Below are 22,234 nucleotides of genomic sequence, written 5' to 3' on the forward strand. Positions count from 1 at the left end.
TATGATATGATATTATATTATATTATATTATTATATTATATTAAATTATTATATTATTATAATATTATATTATACTATACTATTATATTATATGATATTATTTTATTACATTATATTACATTATATGATATTATATGATATTATTATATGATATTATTTTTATATTATATTGTATTATGATATGATATTATTATATTATATTATGCTATATTATATTATTATATTATATTATATTATTACATTATATATGATATGATTATATGATATTATATTATATATTATTACATTATATGATATGATATTATATTATTATATGATATTATTTTTATATTATATTGTATTATGATATGAGATTATATAATATTATTATATTATATTATATTATTATAATATTATATTATACTATACTATTATATGATATGATATGATATTATTTTATTATAATATAATATAATATTATATTATATTATTACATTATATGATATGATATGATATTATTTTATTATAATATAATATAATATTATATTATATTATTACATTATATGATATGATATGATATTATTATATTATATTATTTTACATTATATGATATGATATTATTATATTATATAATATAATATTATATTATATTATATTATACTATTATATGATATGATATTATTTTATTATAATATTATATTATTTTACATTATATGATATGATATGATATGATATTATTACATGATATTATTTTATATTATATTGTATTATGATATGATATGATATGATATTATTATATTATATTATATTATATTTTTGGGCATTTGGATAAATACTTCTTCTAGCTGTATGTTAGTCATTATCTCAAAGTAGTTTACCTTTGCACAGTGTAGATGCATTTCCAAAGAAAATAATCCAGTCAAGTTGAATAAAACTTATGAATTAAATTCACGGAAATTTGCACACTGAATAAATAAATTAGCTTGAAGCATTGCTATGAGGATGCAGCTATTTAAATGAATCTTGTGCTTTGCTTGTTCAGTTGCATGTAGTGATTCACTTCACAAACACCAGAGAGAGCTCGTGCGCAATAATACAGTCAGCTTAGAGAGTCCCTAATGTTGAAATCTGGACTGTTGATCCAGACATCTATACATCTTTATACAGTTCATATTACTCTTATTCAACGTTTTATTCTATCTGTGAGCAAGTACAATGTGAATATTAACAGAGAACTGTTTGTGACTCCTTTTGTGTGGACTGTAGGGTTTGTGGCACTGTTCTTTGGGACAGAATGTGTTGTGAAAAGAGCTATACATATTAAAACTATATGCAACTTTATATTTCATAAAGTAATTGAAATAAACTGAGTTAAACAGAGATTGGATATTTAAGTGCATCAGATGCACAAACATTAAAGGAATATTCTGGGTTCAATCAGTCCCGGTTCTACGGGGTGCTTCAATTGCAGACCAGGGCAAACTACTGCCCGGGGGTCATTTATCATGAATGTTTTTTTATTAGATCTTTCATTTATCTGTCTTTGGGACCCATAGCGCATCCACAAGCTTTTAATATGCTCAGGGTTGCCAGATAATATATGCAACACCCCAGTCAGAGATTTATACATGCACGAATTGGAAATATTTTGCTTTATGTCATATTTAATTTATGCAATCTGGCAACCATGCATGCGAGTGCACGCGCTCTCTCTCTCTCTCTCTGCAAAAAACAAACAAACAACAACTTAGCTCTCAATAGTGCATGAGGGGACATGCCAGTAAAACCAAGTGAGAGAGGAATATATTTATTCTTTGTGTATTTGTAAAGTCCCTCACACATGTATGTGAATGTTACTCCAGCAGTAATCATTTATCAGTGTCATGCAGTCTGTTTTATTCAGTGGTGTGCTGAATGGGATGCCAAACATTGACCAGACCCACATCATGACACATGAGCATGTAAACATGTTGATAATGTTCTGAGAATAAAACAAGTAAATGGGTCCACTTTGATGCCAACATTAAAATAAGCTTTTAGAATCTCTTTGGCGAATATTTTATTTCACTATTAAACCAGACTGCTGATATAGAGTGTTAAATTGAATACTAAATTACCATTGCATTGAAGTATGTAAAATAATCCATTAATAATTTTATTCAGCCTTTCTTCAGTTTTACTCACACTTGATAGAAAGTATAGCATTTTCAAGCAATCGCAGAATGGTCCCATCAGTAACACTTCATTCATTGAGTGCATGTCTGGGCTTAAAAGATACAACTATGCAGAACTTTTAATCTTCTCTGTTCCATGTTCTACTTAACGGCTGATGTGGCCCCAGTACCAAAATAATTGCACACCCCTGCTCAATTGAAGATGTAAGACTATTACTGTAAATTGTCAAACAGAATTGCTCCATCAAAACGTATAAACGTGTATGATTGTGCAAATCAGTATGTCCTAATCTGCAGGTGCAGACTTTTGCTGTCTTTTTCAGTGACAGATCATGGGGAAGCAATAAATGTTTTGTACATTAAAAAAATAAACTTTACGTTAAGTAGCATTTAAACATGATTTAATCAATTAAAAAATGTGTCATTATGATACATCTCCACTTTATACAGAGCACCCTAACTACTTTCAGAAGCACCCTCAGTGATTTTGATCTGGAACCGGGCCTGGGTTCAATAGAAGTTAAATTCAGTCAGCAGCATTTGTGTCATAATGTTGATTACCACAAAAATTAATTTCGTCTCGTTCCTCCTTTTCTTTAGTAAAAGCACAAATGTGTGTTCCAGTGAGACACTTACAATGGAAGTCAATGGGGTCAATCTGTAAACATTAAAATACTCACTGTTTCAAAAGTATAGACACAAGACATAAACAATATGTGTGTTAACATGATTTTACTGTGATTAAATCACTTACTAACCACATCTGTGGAAAGATATAGACAATTTTACAACTTTGTTGCCATGACGATGTAACACTGTAAACCCCAAAACAACAATTTAAACAACTTTACAGCTGGAATAATACATGAGTTTTAATGGAAGAATTAATGTAAGTGCTTTTATAAAATTATAAGCGTCACATTTCTGTCTCCAGAAATTGACCCCATTGACTTCCATTGTAAGTGTCTCACTGGAACACACATTTAAAGAAAAGGAGGAACGAGTCGAAATAAATTTTTGTGGTAATCAACATTATAACACAAATGCTGTCCATTGAACTGAACTTGAATTGAACCCAAAATGTTCCTTTAATTTCCCTGCAAATATCCATAAATATCAATCTAATCATCAATCTATCCTCTAAGGAGTTTAAAAATAAATTAATTTAAAGTGTGAATGGTACTGTTTAAACTCACCATACATTTTTTCAGATTTTGCCTGTTATTTCTTCTTTTTCAGTTCGTTGCCATAATATAGCCATTCAGTAATTTTATATATATATATATATATATATATATATATATATATATATATATATATTATATATAATCTCTTTGTTATATTTTCTTTTAACATGACTCAATAAATGATGCATGTTTGAAAGTTGATTTAAATGTTTAAAAGTCATGATATTGTTTTATTTTTTGCGGATTCTCTTCCAGTTAAATCTACTAAACCTGCATACCTTTACTGAATCATAAGAACTCTCAGTTTAAGTATGTATTACAGTCTTTTCAACTAGAGAAACTCTGAAACTGCATAAATGCTGCTGGTTTAGATCGATTTGCATACAGGTGCTGTTGTACTGTGTTGGTTGGTCTATTCCACAGTAACATACAGTACTGTAAAATAATAATATTCCAACACGTCTTAATAGGACTGCAAATATCTCCCACCCAAATCCAACTCTGCAGGATCCTGCAGAATCTTTCCGGATTCCCATTTCCATATATATGACTCTGTCAGTACAGTGTTAGTCGAAGCCTTGTGCTATTACAGCATTTGATTGACTTGTATGTGAAAGTGAATTATAAACAGAAATATCCCCCTCCTCCTGCCAATGTTGACAGAACCCCTAAACTGACAATAGAAACACTGCAGTGCTCTGTATAAGACCTGCAGCATGACACACAGTTATTATGATTATAACTGCTGAACAAACAGCTAGAAAGCATGAATTTTGAATGTCATTCATGCACTGTCTGCACAGAGATGGTTCAATCGGTGGAACTAATGTCGGTCTCATGGCCCGGACGGTGTCTCTTTGTGTTTGCTCCATTCGCCCTTGTAGAGCAGATAAAAGCGCTGGAGAGGATGTGTGTGAGTTTAGGTCACACTGAAAGCTCATTATCTACGGCCCCGGGGCCAAAGGAGGAGCGGATAAAACCACGACATCCTCACTGGGTGTCACCCTACAGCCTCAACACACTGATAAGTGCACACTAGATGCCTTCATGGAGTGGAGGAAAATTCCATGAAGGCATCAGGAATTTGAAAAGCTAATGATGACTTTGTGGATTTAAAGAGACTCCACAACTGTTGAAAGGCCCATCTGAGAATGAGATCTATTTATTTGGCTTCATTTTCGTTATGCAAAATATACAAACAGTTTTAAGTTTTAATTTGGGGTGAAATATGACCTGGACATGTTCTTGACAGGTTTTGTGAGATTCACCCATTCATTTATAGCTGTAGCATATATGTCATTAAAGATCATCACATCCATTACGGGATTTTGTGTCTTTCAAGGTTTCATTCTGGAAGACCATGCATAAAACCAGTGAAACGTCTATGAACTGCATTTTAAAATGTAATTTGTTAGTGATGTGTTCAATAGCTGTAGATGTTGTGCCATTAATCACTTCAGAAGTAAATGACAAATGAGCAGAAATAGAAAACATTGCTAAATTATGTTTATTTGACAATCTTATTGGTGGAAAATTCAGTCACACATGGTAAATATCCACTGAAGCCTCGTAGAGAGCCCGTCTGTCGACATTATAATTGCACTTTAAAACGTTGAGCTCATAGTGTGTCATTTCACTCATATAACTGTTTTATGTGTAACACTTCCTCAAAAACACAAGAAAACTAAATCAAACATTAAAATAATGAAACCTATTCATTTACAGATCTCAAATATCCAGCAGAAGATCTGATATTGGATTCATTTAAATATCAATAAATACAACATAATGAATGAAATCTATAAAATACTCATCCTGAAAACATTTTATGTGTTATACTGTGTCACGTCTGTTAATCAATAACATGTACTGATGGAGCCAAAACCACCAATCAAAGCGTTAACACGACTCCATATACAAACCAGATCCGTTTCAGTACATAAAATCAAGTTAATCACCATCAAAGTTCCAGAATTCATTATGATGTGGATGCCAGAATTTGGATAAAACAAACAAACAAACATTATAGTCACTGAAAAGGATTTTCATCATCCTATTGGTAGCAACAAACATAGCAGTAAAATATTACTTGTTTCCTTTTAAATTAATTGTTTCTTAAACCAAACATGCAAAACGGTGCAACAGGGAAAATTCATAACTATTATGATTTATTGTCAATTAACAGAGTTATTTAAAATGACTGTGGCTTATACGAGTAAACAGAACAGACTTGATGGGCAGATTAATCTGTCACTTCCTGTGGTGTTTTTGGCAGATTCAGATTGTTTGTGTGAACATTAAAGTACAGCAGCACTCAATCACATGGGTTGGGGGGGGGGGGGGGGGTCTGTGCAGAATGGATTTAAACATGGAAAACGGTGTTAAACTGAGCTGAGAGTCCTACACTCACATGAAATTAGCATTTAAAATAACAAATACACAAGGGGGATGTGAAGAACTTAGCGAATGATGGATGTTGCAATGTGTAAATCTGCATCTGTGGAGTTCTGAAGGTGCAGATTCTGTGTCTGTACTCTGCCATGATCTGCGGTTCAGAAGATGAGCAAAAAGGTTTTAAGAGAGACTCGCCTTTTCACTGCATCTGAAAAATGTCCGCGTTCCCACCATCTGCAGAGGAGGAGTTTTCAGACCCGATTTGAGCATCGAAGTACTTCAGCTCTATTTGTGCCACTAGACTGTATGCAACCGGTCGACTGGATGTTGTTCCATTCCCAACTATAAGAAAAGCCAACTAAACTAATATCTAAACACCTGCTATACTTTGGAAGACTGAACACTAAAGAATGTAGAAGTCAAATTGATCATTTACACTGCAAATATATCACAAAAGACATTTGTATTTAAATGTTTGATTAAATGTGTACGTCATACTTGTGCCTGTTTTTAAGATTTATGCATCTTAGTTTCATAACAAATTTCCATCAAATTGAATTAAGCAATCTTTAACTAAAATAAATTAATTCAGTTTGGTAAAGATTACTCAATTCAAATTAAAATCTTTTTTGAGTGTTTGAATATGTACTCACAATTGGCTTATTATTATTAATATTATTATATTATTATTTTTATTATTAATAATTGATCATATCAACTATACTAACAGTAATATTAATAATAATGTTAATAATAATAATTATAAAAATACTGAGTGGATATGAATCATGAATTTAATTGAATTCATCCATCTGCACAACAAAATCGAGCATTTGCTTAATGATATTGTTGCAAACCTAAAATAATCCCCCCCCCCAGAAAGCTTTCTTCAAAGCTTTATTTTACATTTTTCTTTTTTCTTTTTTCAAGGGACGGTGTACTTGACATCCTGATTCGGGAGTGCTTTCTGCTTTGCGACAAATACAATCCAAAAAGTTCATCTCGACTGCAACTAGGGGACAAAATATGACAGTCGTATCCAAAATTTGGAGGCTTTAGAAAAGCACTTCTGAATCTGAATCTCTTCAAAGCATTACGGCTCATCTGATGAACCGCACAAGTCATAAAAAACTGATGCTTGCTTAACGCTAGTATGAACACGATACAGTAAAAGCCACTGAAATGGGTCAAAACAGGTTAATCAGTATATGATCTCTACAGATTAGGATTACTATTACCCTTTAACCTCTGGCCCACACAGCCCTTTACAACATATGTCTACTTAACAGTGAGTTCAATCCAACCTGTTTGCTGCAATCACAGACAGCACACTATTGGCTCAAAAACTATGCCAATCCTTGTCTTATCTCAACACAGGCAGCTGAACGTGTGCGGACTGATGGTCGAAGACCTGCGGGACACCCACCACGTCGTAATCTCGGCCCAGCATGCGCTCTTTGATGCAGGGCGGGTGGATTTCACTGATCAGGCACTCGAGCAACTGCAGACTGCTACTCAGGAGCGACGCTTGACACGTGCTCTTACTGGGCAGCCCGCAGGACAGGCCGAGACTCAGCCTGCGGTCCATCGGGTACGGCTGAGGGTGTCCTGTGTGAGGATGGAGGTGAGGGTGACCCCGACCCACCTCTTGTGAACTGTAATCTCTGCCCGGCGTCGCTAGCATGCTGTTCCAGGGTGGTGCGAAGAACTGTTTGACCGAGAAGTTGCCATGCATGGCTGTGCAGTTCAGTGGAGAGGAAGTGGCTTTGTTTAGCATGCCATCTGTTAAACTGGTGGCAGTACTGAGGGTGTGGGATCTATAGGAGATTTGGGTGCTTCCAATGGGAACACAGACTTTAGGAGAGCCGCTGATGACCTCACCACTGTCGCTGTTGGCGCTGTACATTCGTAGTGAGCCTTGCGGATAGTACTGCTGCACTCGGCGCTGCTCGTGTTGCCGGTAATCCAAACCATCCACGTATCCTGCGGCTTTGGTCACGTCTGCGCTCTGAGTCGGCAGCACGGCTCTGGAATACCCAGATACAGCGAAACCAGATTCTGCATTGGACGCAGCGGTCGCTGCCAAGAACGATGGGTTGGAATGAGTCTCGCCGCACTGACCATTGGACGGATGTCTCATTTGCTGAATGATTCTGTGGCTCGAGCAGTCAGACATGGCAAATGCTGCCATCACAACGCTAGGTACGTTGGGTGCTTCTGGGGCCTTGCAAAGTCCCACATTATACGGCACCTGCCGATGTCTATTGGCGATGCAGTGGTTGATGGGTGTCGCGTAAGGTGCGACTGCCATTTGGATGGGCGACAGCTTGGTTCGTTTGCTGTCTGAGCTTTTGAGCACACTTTTGGTGGCAGTGGAAGTCCTGACAGTCGCCAACAAGCCCTGGTACCCACCGGAGTACGGGTGTGAGAAGGGACTAAAGCGCTGCCCGCTAGTGTCCAGACCGTTGACCGTCCGGTTGATCTGTTTGTGCTGAGGGACCCTGATGTTGGTAGGGAAGATCTTGATGGATAGCGGGCTGTCAGCCGTTCTCTGCGCATATGCATCCAGCTCGGCCGTAGACGGGTACCGCAGGGATCGCATGGTGCTCGGCTCACCTACAGACAGAAACAGATTTAGAGGGTAAAAAAGGATGAATAAATGACTGCATTATTTTTCCAGCGACAAAAAATGTACTTGAATGAAATTCAAATCCATGTTTGCTGGCATTTCACAAAGCAAATACCCTCAACGTTCAGCATGCATAATGACTAGTATATTCTCTCACTAAACTTGATGATATGCAAACTCTCATGAGAATATCTTAAAAAAAAATGTTTCCAATTTCAGATTTTGCTGTCCAACAGAGTGCCGAGAGGTGCTTTGCAATAAATACAGAAGAGTGATGAATACTAGATGAGTCAAAATGATCAGACACGAGACAAGAAAAATTGTCCAATAAAGTTGAAGATATTGAAGCGTCTGTGTCGTTCTCTTTTCCACACACACTTCCCTTCTCCTCCTTTCCTCATCTGGTTGTTCATTCTCACGTCTGCATCTTTCTAAAAACTCATTTTGTGCAGCGAGACTCCTCGAGCGATGTTTGATCAGTGCATTATGAAATTAATTTGGTCTTTCTTCAGGACTGAATTGGATTACCCTGGGAAATCAAGAAAAAAAGATGAGGGGTGGAGGGGAATGGGGGCTAATTTTGTTTCAGTGGCTTGAGCGGAATTCATTTCATGCCATTTGGCTATGCAACCCGCTCGGATACGGGCTGGGGCGATACGCCAATGAAGAGTTAAAAACGACCTCGCTATCAAAACTCGCTGCTGGGTTTGACATTTTGATTGCTATACAGGCAGTAAATTGGGAACACAGTTTTATTTACATCTACGCATGCATTTATAATGTGCTGCTTGAGTGCATATGAGGACACCTTGACCTGTAACATGAGCGTATTGACTATAATGAGGGCTGACTTCTCAGGGGAAAAAGGTCTTGGTCTTTATGTTATCGCCATTGTAATGAAAGCCAATATTATTATGTGGAGCATTCAGTTATTCTGAGGTATCTGCAATTCCAGTGGTGGACAAAATGGCTACATTTACTCTCACTGAAGACGGTTATGGCAGCGTATAAGCATAACCTGTGCCCTAGAGTCTCCAAATGAAAAATGGCTTTCTCTAGAGAGACCTGCAGCCAGTGGAGAACAGGAAAGCAGCAGGGACAAACCAAGATTGGATTTAAACGCCATTATTCAGGCAATTTCATGGCTATTTAGCTCCCACAACACAAGGGGAAAAAAATCATTCCATTTATGAGCAGTAAATCTAGCGGCAGAAAATATACAGTTCCACTGAATGACACCTTTATGGGATTTCTGACACGAGAAAGAAAAGTGCTGAAATTAAGGCTGATTATTCAATAGCACACAGTGGCGGATGATTGAAGGATCTTTATGAAAGATAAAGTGAAAAAAACAAAAACAATTCATTTCTGCTTCAGTGCCATCAAGCATTTTGAACGTCTTGTCCGTCACACATTTGCAAGTTCACGTTGTTCCCCGTTCAGGATTGAGTCGGGAGTTTCATTTCATTCCAGCCACACAATGAGTCTCCCACTGTGATAATGATTCAATCTACAAGATTCATCTCATAAAGGAAACAAATTGAGTGTTTATAATGGCAGAGAAGAGAGCTGAAGAGACTCCTGAGCCCGGCAGAGTCATTCAACACAACAAAGAGCCAGAAACATTCAGACAGATGGAGAGAAATGTGTGCAACTTTTACAGAAATCAATCAAAACAAGATGGTGGAAAGAAATAAGTTTGAAATATCAGCTTAAAGCGAAAGCTTCAAATGCTTTAGCCTGAACTACAGCAGCGAATCACAAACAATCATGAGGAACAATTTTGGCCTGAAGCTCCAACTACTTTGAGGCAGACAACTAATTCCAGTTACGTAGTTCAGTCAGTCAATATGAACACATCGGTGCCCAGAGTTATTTCAGAGTTGGCGCAAAGCTACCTACATCTGTACAATCCTTAGCGTAGACACATTTTTCAAGAACATGTCATGTTATCCTTTTTCATTAGTCTACAAATGGAACCAAATCTACTCTTATAAATCTCTCACTCACTCTTTTGTTTTATATGCTGCTTCACTCATGTCCCGTATGCAGCGAAAGCCATTTACACATCTGCTCAAAGATACGCCCATCTTTGCAGTAGTAACGGTGTCATCATAAATTAACAGAGTGTAATCGGCGTATATTATGGCAGAGGTTATAGCGTGTTGGCACCATGATTGCAAAAATGTAAACATTACAAATTACACATTATCTACTGCATATAAATGACTTTATAAAACAGCTTCTACTGATCTCGTGTGAATTCTAATCATAGAATGAGGCATGAAGTCATTGATAACACATTTTACTGTCACATTAGTTTATGTTTTACATGTCGCCTTGAGCGTCCTCGTATTTAAATGCACCTCTAAACGGGTGTCTGAATGTTCACAACAGTATGCCATTGCTCAGCTGTTTCGAACTTCTTTTTACCCCTGAACAAAAAACTTCTCCGTAAGTGTGCTGGGGACTTCAAAGGAATATTCAGAGTTCAGTACAGCATTTGTGACATAATGTTGATCACCACAAATATTACATTTGACTCATCCCTCCTTTTCTGTAAAAAAAAGCACAAACCTGTGTTCCAGTGAGACACTTAAAATGGAAGTCAATGGGGTCAATCTTAACTTGAATTAAACCTGGAATATTCCTTTAAAGACCCCATGATGTGGTTGAACAAGTGCGGTTTTCACAGTTTATGACGTTTAAGTTGATATATTGAATATAAATGTACACAGACAAGGTTAGTAAATGATTCTACATTACTAGAGCCACAAATAATATTTAATAACAGTATAATATTTAATAATATCTTTAAAAATGGTGAGGATTTCGACTTGCAATCACAATGTTTTGATGTTGGTGGTAACCTGGATCATTTCTTTAATAAAGAAAAAGCAAATGACAGTATATTGGGGAGGGGATTCTGAAATCTCCATTAACTCTCCACTAATTAACTGCACATTATCTGATACAGACTGAACTCTTGAAGTAGGTCATGGTTAAGAGGGGAGTTACAGACAGATTCATCATTAACATTGTTAATTCTCTTTCACTCTCTGTAAGCATAAAGAGAATATTAACTCTGAGAATAAAGAGTTGTATTTGTTTACTCAATTTTCACAAACCTTCCACAGAAGCATTAAACTAATACAGCCTTCAAATGGAGTTGAAAATATTGTAATTGCTAGTTCAGAGCACATGAATACCAATAAAAATCGTATTTACCAGTGGGACACTCGGAATTCTAGATCACACCAGAGTTGCCGAGTTGTGATGTTGGAAGGGCCGTGTAGACATGGAAAAGCAATTGTTTTGCAACGTTGATTACATTTCAGTGCTTTATTTCAATAATGATAATTTGTGACAGCATATTAAAAAACAACTGTTAGATACCACACATTAATAAATCATCTAGGGGTTATTCTAAATCAACCAAATTTCACAATTTCCTTGGCTGATTTTTGATTTTGTTCATACTTTTTCTGAAGATAAATTAATTTTAAATAAAAGGAAGGTAGATATCTAGCTTCAACATTATTTGCACTTCAGACCATGGTTTTGTTGGGCGAGAAAAAACAGCTTCATACCATGTGACCCACGTTTGGTTTTCGACCTTTGAAAATGCGTAAAGGTTAAAAGTTAACACGTGGAGCTACATTGAGAGCCCCATATCTCTGAGATTCAACCATATAGGGCGTTAAAAATGAACATACAGTCAGAAAAGTTTGTTCTGAAGCAGAATGCAAAAGGATATTAAGATTTCTTTAATACTTCTGGAGTTATAGGCACTCCAACTTTGGAAAAACAACACAAAAAAAGTGTTTTTTCCCATTTCTGGACATATAATGCAACAAAAGGTGCTGAAGTCAGCTGATTTTAGTAACCGATCTACCCATCACCGTGTAAAAATAAAACAATGACGCTCACACCTTTCTAAGGATATTTGTTTTACCTTTAGTTTTGCTCCAAAATAATAGGTGGAAAGTGTTAAATGGACTCCTCTCTACAAAATAATGGATTACTCGGTAAATATTGATCCATAGCATTTAATACTTTGGCTTTGATCATTATTTATGCATTTCTTTCTATGTAGGTGTACTAACTTATGCTTATTCATTGGTATAACAGAGAAAAAGAGCTTTTGCTATCGTTCATTGAGTATTTGTTTAAGTTTGACTTCTTCCGTATTTTGTTTTTTAATTGAATGCGTTTCATGTCATATTTGTTAATGCCCAACTCGGCTGTAGGAGCTTCCTACAGGAAGCATTCTGACAGATACAGAACCAGAGATATATATATATATATATATATATATATATATATATATATATATATATATATATATATATATATATATATATAAAAACACTTAGAACTCCTTAACAAGCACATAGCAACACACTGAAAACCACTCAAAACATAGCAACGCCCTGGCAACCACCCACAACATCCTAGCATCATGGCGGCAAGTTTAGAACGAGCAAACACCACTCAGAAAATGTACATTTCTAGTTATAGCACTACAGTAAATTAATTTTAGAAAAAAATAAAAAATAAATAAATATATATATTATATATATATATATATATATATATATATATATATAGATATATATATAGATATATACATACATACACACACACACACACACACACACTATATTGCCAAAAGTATTCGCTCACCCATCCAAATAATTGAATTCAGGTGTTCCAATCACTTCCATGGCCACAGGTGTATAAAATGAAGCACCTAGGCATGCAGACTGCTTCTACAAACATTTGTGAAAGAATGGGCCGCTCTCAGGAGCTCAGTGAATTCCAGCGTGGTACTGTGATAGGATGCCACCTGTGCAACAAGTCCAGTCGTGAAATTTCCTCACTACTAAATATTCCACAGTCAACTGTCAGTGGTATTATAACAAAGTGGAAGCGATTGGGAATGACAGCAACTCAGCCACGAAGTGGTAGGCCACGTAAAATGACAGAGCGGGGTCAGCGGATGCTGAGGCGCATAGTGCGCAGAGGTCGCCAACTTTCTGCAGAGTCAATCGCTACAGACCTCCAAAGTTCATGTGGCCTTCAGATTAGCTCAAGAACAGTGCGTAGAGAGCTTCATGGAATGGGTTTCCATGGCCGAGCAGCTGCATCCAAGCCATACATCACCAAGTGCAATGCAAAGCGTCGGATGCAGTGATGTAAAGCACGCCGCCACTAGACTCTAGAGCAGTGGAGACGCGTTCTCTGGAGTGACGAATCACGCTTCTCCATCTGGCAATCTGATGGACGAGTCTGGGTTTGGCGGTTGCCAGGAGAACGGTACTTGTCTGACTGCATTGTGCCAGCTGTGAAGTTTGGTGGAGGGGGGATTATGGTGTGGGGTTGTTTTTCAGGAGCTGGGCTTGGCCCCTTAGTTCCAGTGAAAGGAACTCTGAATGCTTCAGCATACCAAGAGATTTTGGACAATTCCATGCTCCCAACTTTGTGGGAACAGTTTGGGGATGGCCCCTTCCTGTTCCAACATGACTGCGCACCAGTGCACAAAGCAAGGTCCATAAAGACATGGATGAGTGAGTTTGGTGTGGAAGAACTTGACTGGCCTGCACAGAGTCCTGACCTCAACCCGATAGAGCACCTTTGGGATGAATTAGAGCGAAGACTGTGAGCCAGGCCTTCTCGTCCAACATCAGTGTCTGACCTCACAAATGCACTTCTGGAAGAATGGTCAAAAATTCCCATGAACACACTCCTAAACCTTGTGGAAAGCCTTCCCAGAAGAGTTGAAGCTGTTATAGCTGCAAAGGGTGGGCTGACATCATATTAAACCCTATGGATTAAGAATGGGATGTCACTTAAGTTCATATGCGTCTAAAGGCAGATGAGCGAATACTTTGGCAATATAGTGTATATATATGTATATATATATATATATATATATATATATATATATATATATATATATATATCCCTCCATCTAAAGCTGTATTCATATTCAAAACAATGTTTTGAATCTCAGAGAATTCAAGTCCTTTTTTTTTACTGTAAATCTCCACATTTGACCAGCCCCAACCAGTAGGTGGCTGAATGTGGAAGTGTAGAATTATAGTAAAAAAATGACTTGAATATTGATCCGTTTCTCAACCACACCTATCATATCACTTCTGAAGACATGAATTATACCACTGGAGTCATATGGATTACTTTTATGCTGCCTTTATGTGCTTTTTGGAGCTTCAAAGTTCTGGTCACCATTCACTTGCATTGTATGAACCTACAGAGCTGAAATATCCTTCAAAAAAAAAAAAATCTTCATTTGTGTTCTGCAGAAGAAAGAAAGTCAAACACATCTGGGATGACATGAGGGTGAGTAAATGATGAGAGAATTTTCATTTTTGGGTGAACTGTCCCTTTAAGACTTAGTGAAGTTTAATGCCATCTAAAAAAAAAAACTATTTGCCAATGGGGTAAGAAAATTAAACTTGTTTTCTGTTTGAATTAAAAAAACAAATTCTTGTTTAAAGCATAAACCTCAATGCATTTTAGATTTTTTTTTGCAGTGCAGCACCCAAAACAGAACACTTGCTGGTCTTGTCAGATATAGACTTAGACTATATTTTGCAGATTCCTCTCACATTATTAATATTAAAAGCCATTAATACAAAGTGATCTGAATTTCAGGAGTGTGCAGAACTCTAGATCTACATGAACTCTCCATACATGAACTCTGATGTTAATCTCCCCACAAACACTTGCATTCATCTCATCTGTCTGTTCTCTCATTCTCACAGTTGAATGTGTGACTCTCCAGGAACTAATAAACCTCCAGTGTTAGTGTTTATTCATCAGCTGTAGTTTCACATTTCACTCTGTACCGAAGGGAAGCACTTGACTCGCGGAAGTCTCCAGTACTCCAGAAGCGTGAGAAAAAACATCCCTGAAACTGCGTCTTCAACAGAGAGATTCTGTTACTCCTCACGTGCTCGATGAAGCGCCCATGCCACCCTCTTACAAAGAATCTCAACTTAGAGTTCCTTTAAAGGGTTATATCTTTATCATACTCCTGCGTCTTACCATACATTATCATACTTTTGCTGCTGTACCTTTAAGATTTCTATGTAAATGAAGTCTGTTATGATTGGCTAACCTCTTCACATAATTAGCAGCGCTTTAAATGTGCAGTTCTAATTGTTCGGATCAGACTGAAATGATCAGTGATCTTGTTGAAAATAAACTATCGTTGTGATTCGTCAGAAGGATCTGCAGAGCGGCAGGTGCCACACACACACACACACACACGCTTTAACACATTTTACTCTAATCATTAGTTCTTTTACTGTTTGGAAATAATAGTATCCATCCTACCAAGTCCTTATTACCTCACCATGATTGGACGAGATGAGTTTCTGATCACTCAATAGGCGTGCAAAAAGTGTTTACATGTATTCATCTGTCTGATGTCAGAAGTTCAGGATGAGTCGTTTTTACTTTCAATAAATGTTCTTTTTAGACTCTTTTTAGGAAATGTTATAGTGTTTTTTTTTTTTTTAATAATACAAATGAGCTCACTTTTCTCTCAAAATATAACAAAAAAATTTGATTCCTGATGATTGAAAGACAAGAACCCCGAACCGGACAAAACTCTAAAACCTTTCAGCAGTGCGTGGGAATTACGTCATCTTGGCTAATAGATTTCCAGGTCTTTCCATCTGAATGCAAACAGCTCTGATTTACTGCCACTGACGAACATCTGCACTTCAGGCAAAATCAACGCAGTGAAATGCAAGCATAGGTTGCATCTCAAAAAACAGAATATTTGATCACAGTGTCACCTAGAGATGAGATGCCAACAATCCAAACACACTGGAAAAATCCTCCAGGTAATATTCGTAGCTCAGATATTGCTGATGCAGACGTATGGATATGCAGAGCATGTTGGCTGCATTTCCAGCGAAACAGAAATGACACGCGCCCGCAGGCGCTGCAGCTCGTGGGACTCATCAGCTGAAATTTCAGTGAGAGTTTAAACCTCCAGAGATCAAACGGAAAGTTCATCGCATCTGGAATATGTTCTCAGAATGTGGGTCATGATGGGCGGGTTGCGGGCGCTGTTGTGTGGAAGGATGCAGGAGCCCTGCAGGTAAACAGGAGTGAACGCCCCTCGGCAGAGCTCAACCCTTCGGTTGCAGCATTTAGCAGACAAGCACAGCTCAGATTCCACATTAAAATTTTACATGTCACAGACAATAATGCTTTAAGCCAAGTAGAAGTGAAAGGCACAGGAGGAAAGACTGCAGTGAGACTTATTTTCCAGCAAAGAGGAAGCCCATAGTTCCAGTCACATTCACCTTAATTATGTCTAAAATCATTGCCATACTGAGACCTACATGCAAATATTGGGTCCCCCAGAGGCTTTGAAATGATTTGAATACTGCATGTAAAGGATGGAAATATTTCAGATGAATGCACCCAAATCATAATAATAACGAACAACATCCAAATGTTATATGTAGTATAATGGGTACAGAAGATGAACATGCTGTTTGTAATAAGTGACAATGTGAGATTAAAGTTTTCTGTCATTCAATCCTATTTAAAAGTAAAACACAGTTTAGCAGATAATAGCACAGTTAAATGAATAACAGACGAGTCTACATATTCAGATAATAATGATCAATGTCTGATTGTGCCCCCATTAATAATGACTGTAATGTGTGTTGACATGAATGATTATTTAAACCATGTTTAGAGCATCGCATAACATAAAACGTAAGTCATCTGAGAGAGATTTAGACATTCAGGTCACAATAAATGTTGCCAGATAAACATAAATAAAGGATTAAAAGAAAAATGACAATTGATCTTAATATCAGGATTTGTTTGTCACAAGGCTCAGAGCTGAAAAATGAAAATGTGCAACTATTAGGAGTGAATGTGTGAATCTCACAAAAACACAATTGACCCTAAAATATGTGTAAATAAATTAATTAACTGCTGTGTACATTATCAATTTCCCTTTCTGATTTGTATCTAGTAGCACCTAATAAACGAGCCAAAAAATAAAACAGAATTTCTAGAGCAAATAGTTTTCCTAAACATTTGAGATTACGTTCTGTATTTAGTTTTTCTTTTTTTTCCCCAGTTTGTAACGCCCAGTTCCCAATGTGCTCTAAGTCCTTGTGGTGCCATAGTGGCTCGCCTCAATCCGGGTGGTGGAGGATGAATCCCAGTTGCCTCCGCGTCTGAGACGTCAATCCGTGCATCTAATCACGTGACTTGTTGAGCACGTTACCGTGGAGACGTAGCGCGTGTGAAGGCTTCACGTTATTCTCTGCAGCATCCACACACAACTCACCACACGCCCCACCGAGAGCGAGAACCACATTATAGCGACCACGAGGAGGTTGCCCCATGTGACTCTACCCTCCCTAGCAACTGGACCAATTTGGTTGCTTAGGAGACCTGGCTGGAGTCAGTCAGCACGCCCTGGATTCAAACTCGCGACTCCAGGTGTGGTAGTCAGCGTCTTTACATCTTTTACTCTAAATTAAGTAATACCAAGCTATAGAAAGTCAGATTTATTTCATCAAATAGTTTATTATGTGTTCAGGAGTGTTGATTATACATGTTTTTGAGATGTTATAGACATTACAGCTGATTTTCTATAAAGCTGAATAATTAATTCTGATTCAAAGTAATGTCCAGCATCATCCAATCACTGTCAATCATGTTAAAATAAAATGATACATTATAAATTCTGAATCTATGTACTGATTATCATTGTCACATGTCTGTCAAACATGTTGAGTGATCCAAACATCATCTGCAGCCTGAAACTGAACTTTTGATCAGATTTTAGGAGTGAATGCACTTAACTGCATAGAGAGCTATAGGATGCTCCCTTGCTCCCTATTTAGTGCATTACTTAACCTCCAGTATGCTGTCTGTGTGCACTGGTCTCAGAACAGTTTGAAATGCACCTTATTTTCATCCTAACTCCATATAAAGCCTCTGAAAGCAACATTTATCAGCTTTTGCATGAATACATTTATTCTCAATGTGAAAATGCACAATAAATATATAGGAATGCATTTACTAATCTTAATAGAACAGTATTATACAGTGATAATAAAATAAAATAGAACAAAATTTATATATCAAATGAAACAAAATGACCCACAGATGTGTTCATGTCTAAAAATATTCTAAATAACTAACATGTTTTTTCAGCATTTGAGGGAACGCAGTCCTAATTTCCACATATGTGGATGTCATGTTTATCAGCGTGCTGAAGCGTGAAAAATGAATGGCTGTTTTAAAGCGGCATATCAAACGAAACTAGAGACGCTACTCTTTACAACCAAACAACTTAAATATGTTTCTTACCAGAGGCACTTTTGATGGCGGTGTACCAGAAGTTTAACCCTTAAATGACAGTGTAGAGTCTGGTGAACAGTATTCAGTCAGTTTTAATTCATTTAAATTATGCGTTGCATATAGCAAAGCCAAAATACAACGTCCACAGATGTGGACAAGGGGTGGGGGGGGGGTGTCACACAAGGTTAAAAAAATCTAAACATTATGCATTAAGAAAATTGTTCATTTTAATCACTATTTTTGTATTATTTTCATGACAATTAATACATTTTCTCCAAAAAAAAAACCAAAACAAAAACAATTACTGTAATGTATCCAAATGGTTTTTAGTAATTGTCACTCTCAATAAAATTCTCTTTACTGTAGTACATTAAATGTTATAGTCAGAGATAAATGCTGCAGAACAACGATTTAAATTGAAGACAGTACAAATGTATCAGTGTATCAACACTCGATAAATTAAATTATATAACATTATTATTGGGCTTAATTGGAAAATGTCACAAATGCAAAAAAAAAATTTCACTGGTCTAAAATATATAGTTCATTTTCTAAAATTCTACATCTTTTATTTTTGATTTATATTTTAGAGTGAAACATGTGAATGAGCTCTGATGGTTGAATCTGCCCTTGAACGGAAGCTTCATGAACTTTCGTTCTGTGTCGCAGCTGATCAATGTGCTCATGAATTAAATTAAAGACGTTGTGATGGATGTGTTTGATAAGAGCCGTTTGGAGGATCCTGCAGATCTGTGCAGGTGATATGAACCTGAAGTCAAGGTCAACGTCTCCTGCTGCGCTCTTATCTGACCGTTTCAACGGTGTCAGAAGATCAGGAGCACAAATCAACTTTAACAAAGTTACTGTGTTGTGCATGTGAAAGCTCTTGTTTTCAGCAGCTCTTAATCATTTTTAAATCAGTTTTAAAAATTCATCTTATTACTTTTTATTCTCATTCCTTGTTTTTAATTGGTTTTAAAATGTATTCGTATGCATCTTGTATTTTCTTTATGTAAAGCACTTTAAATTACCATTATGTATGATATGTGCTATATAAATGAACATGCCTTGACGGTCATGAAGAAACAGGAACCTTTGAAACAGAACACATGAAGAGTGGGAAGAACCAAGTTTAAGAAGAGCCTGAATGAAAACGAATCCACCTCTCTGGCTCTCTTCATGGATGAAAAAGGATCCATGAGCCGTTCAATAAAGGTTAAAGCCATGAAAATCAAAGGTTACCCCTGAAAATTCAATTTACTGAGGGAGTTTTTTCCCACCCCCAATTCTTCCATCTCCAATAAACCTTTTTAATCTCACTCGTTTCTGCCCTTTTAGGCATTTGTTCTTAGATTTTATTTTTTTTTCTCATTTCCCTTACCTTTCTTTCACTTTCATCTGTATCTCATTTACTCTTTTTTTCTCTTATTATAAAGTGTATAAAACTCTCCATGCTAACCGAGAGAGATTTACCCACAGTCATGCTGTTCCAAACCGGTTTGATTTTCTTCCATGAAACACAAAATGAGACGTTTCACATAATGTCTGAACTTCTACTTACCATACAACTAAAGTGGAAGATGATTTATACAGTCAAGCACCATAAAAATATAACAAGTGTAGTCCAAATGACTCCTGTGCATTATATGTCCATGACCCCGTTTACTCCAGATATCTCGGGTGATCCGATCACATGTGGTCAGGCGAGACACATCGCTGTTTTCATCTGGGTGATCAGCTGGCCAAAGGCCATTGAATGTTGGCACAGAGAAAGCCTGAAGGATGGCCAACAGGTGTAAACTGGGTCAATGATATCAAACCTGGTGTGATGCATCCAGGGCCACATTAATGCACAGGCTTACCTAGGCTTAAGCTCCGGGGTCCGCGGCAGCATCACATCGACATTCTCAGTAAAGACGCTGATGTAAACACTGAGAGGGTGCGTAACGACTAAACCCGTCCGTGTAGCACATGACCACACCCCCCAGCCTGCCCCGATGACCGACAGGGGCCCAGTGAAACGATAAGCCCAGTGGCCCAGGACCACCTTAATGCAGCCCTGGGTGCCATCTTTTAATTGAACAAAAGTGCGAATAAGATTTGACGCATATAGCAGACGGGACAATTATCAGTGTAAAACAACCTACATTTAAGTGTATTCCTCAAACAAATGGACTACTTGAAATTGTATGTTTATGACACTTCTGCCCAACAGAAGAAAGTCATACATGTACGAGTAGAATAACATGATGGAATTTTCATTTTTGGGTGAACTATTCCTCAAATCCACTGTAGATTTATCTGTGACCAGAATCACCTGTGACACTCACTCGTGTGACTGACGGGTGTGTCGAAGATCTTTGCGGCACATGTCAGGTGTCGTGGCGTTTGATTCTGTGGCTGCAGACACGCCAGCATGATGCCAGATTGAGCTGTACGGGTCACTGACGCCTTCACAAATCTGCAAACAACAAGCAAACGAGTTATTATTCCTCTTAGATGAGACATCAGGAAACCCTGTGACATCATGATTCATAGATATTAATCTCTAACCCCACTGCAGCACAAGAGCGTGTGGATATTACATCTAAAATGGAGACATTTTAAAACTTGAAGTAACAGACCATACAGCAGCAACTCCTGCATGTTTGAGATAGTTTTGGAGGAGCGTGTTGCATGTGGAGCAGACGACAGTTTTAATTGCCGGTAAACTCTCACCGGTGTTATCTGATGCTCTCAGAATGAGAATTGTGAGGAGAAGACAGCATATAAAACAACACAAATATTACAAACACTCATGAAGAGCAGGGGGTTACATTGCGTCAAGACAAGACTGTTCATAATAGTTTTTAAAAACAACAAACACTACCCCTGACTTCCACTGGTCATCGAACAGATAGTCCCGCCCCAATCTAACGCCATTGGTTGAGTCAGTGTTGCTGTACTGGCTGGTGGAATGTGGTGAAAATGTTATAACATGCTCCACATCTGAAACTAAGTTTCCCTTTCAGCTGACTTCACCTGGCCAATGTTTCAGCCAATGGGTGCCGGGGATGTCTCCACAGTTTGGATCTAATTCACTATGGAATGGCCATCCAATCAATGACCGATGGATAAAATCAAGTCCAGCCCTACAGTTTTTTTCTTGTTGAATATCCTGTTTCATTGAAATGTGTCACATTACAGAAGTAAAACGGGTTTGTGGCAGGGAGGAGGGCGGGGCCGGGTCGTGATGCTACACACCCAGCCCCTAATCAGGCTAATCAAGCCCTTGAGAGGGATAAAGGCGACCGGAGATGGCAGTTCCAGGGAGAGAGAGTTACAGGCAGATGCCCGGCATGTATTTGTCTTTTTGTTTAAGTTTATTATTAAATTATTATTTATATTGTCAAGCCGGTTCTCGCCTCCTCGTTTCCATTGAACTTTGTTACACTGGTGCCGCAACCCGGGAGGGAGGAGGGATGCGCCGTAGTAGAGTTCTCGCCACTACCATCAAC

At 37.5% G+C, this 22,234-nt stretch overlaps 2 protein-coding genes across 5 annotated transcripts in view; one reads left to right on the forward strand and one right to left on the reverse strand.

Moving 5' to 3' along the window:
- LOC127433071 (palmitoyltransferase ZDHHC8B-like) overlaps positions 1-22,234 on the forward strand; it is a 241,047-nt gene that overhangs the window by 160,375 nt on the left and 58,438 nt on the right. The gene's annotated exons all lie outside the window — the stretch shown is intronic.
- LOC127433090 (protein FAM222A-like) overlaps positions 4,840-22,234 on the reverse strand; it is a 31,710-nt gene continuing 14,315 nt past the window's right edge. The window contains exons 2-3 of one of the 4 annotated variants that reach the window (XM_051684749.1): positions 21,068-21,198; positions 4,840-8,350 (exon numbers count right to left, since the gene is read on the reverse strand). In XM_051684749.1, coding sequence (XP_051540709.1) covers positions 7,098-8,350; positions 21,068-21,155 — 1,341 coding nt within the window. In that variant the 5' untranslated portion in view covers positions 21,156-21,198 and the 3' untranslated portion in view covers positions 4,840-7,097. Of the gene's footprint in view, positions 8,351-8,520; positions 8,808-21,054; positions 21,199-22,234 lie in introns of those variants that run through there. The other 3 variants (XM_051684751.1, XM_051684752.1, XM_051684750.1) reach the window with 3 other exon arrangements.

The sequence above is a fragment of the Myxocyprinus asiaticus genome, chromosome 42 (genome assembly GCF_019703515.2).
Source record: "Myxocyprinus asiaticus isolate MX2 ecotype Aquarium Trade chromosome 42, UBuf_Myxa_2, whole genome shotgun sequence".
NCBI classification, from domain to species: Eukaryota; Metazoa; Chordata; class Actinopteri; order Cypriniformes; family Catostomidae; genus Myxocyprinus; species Myxocyprinus asiaticus.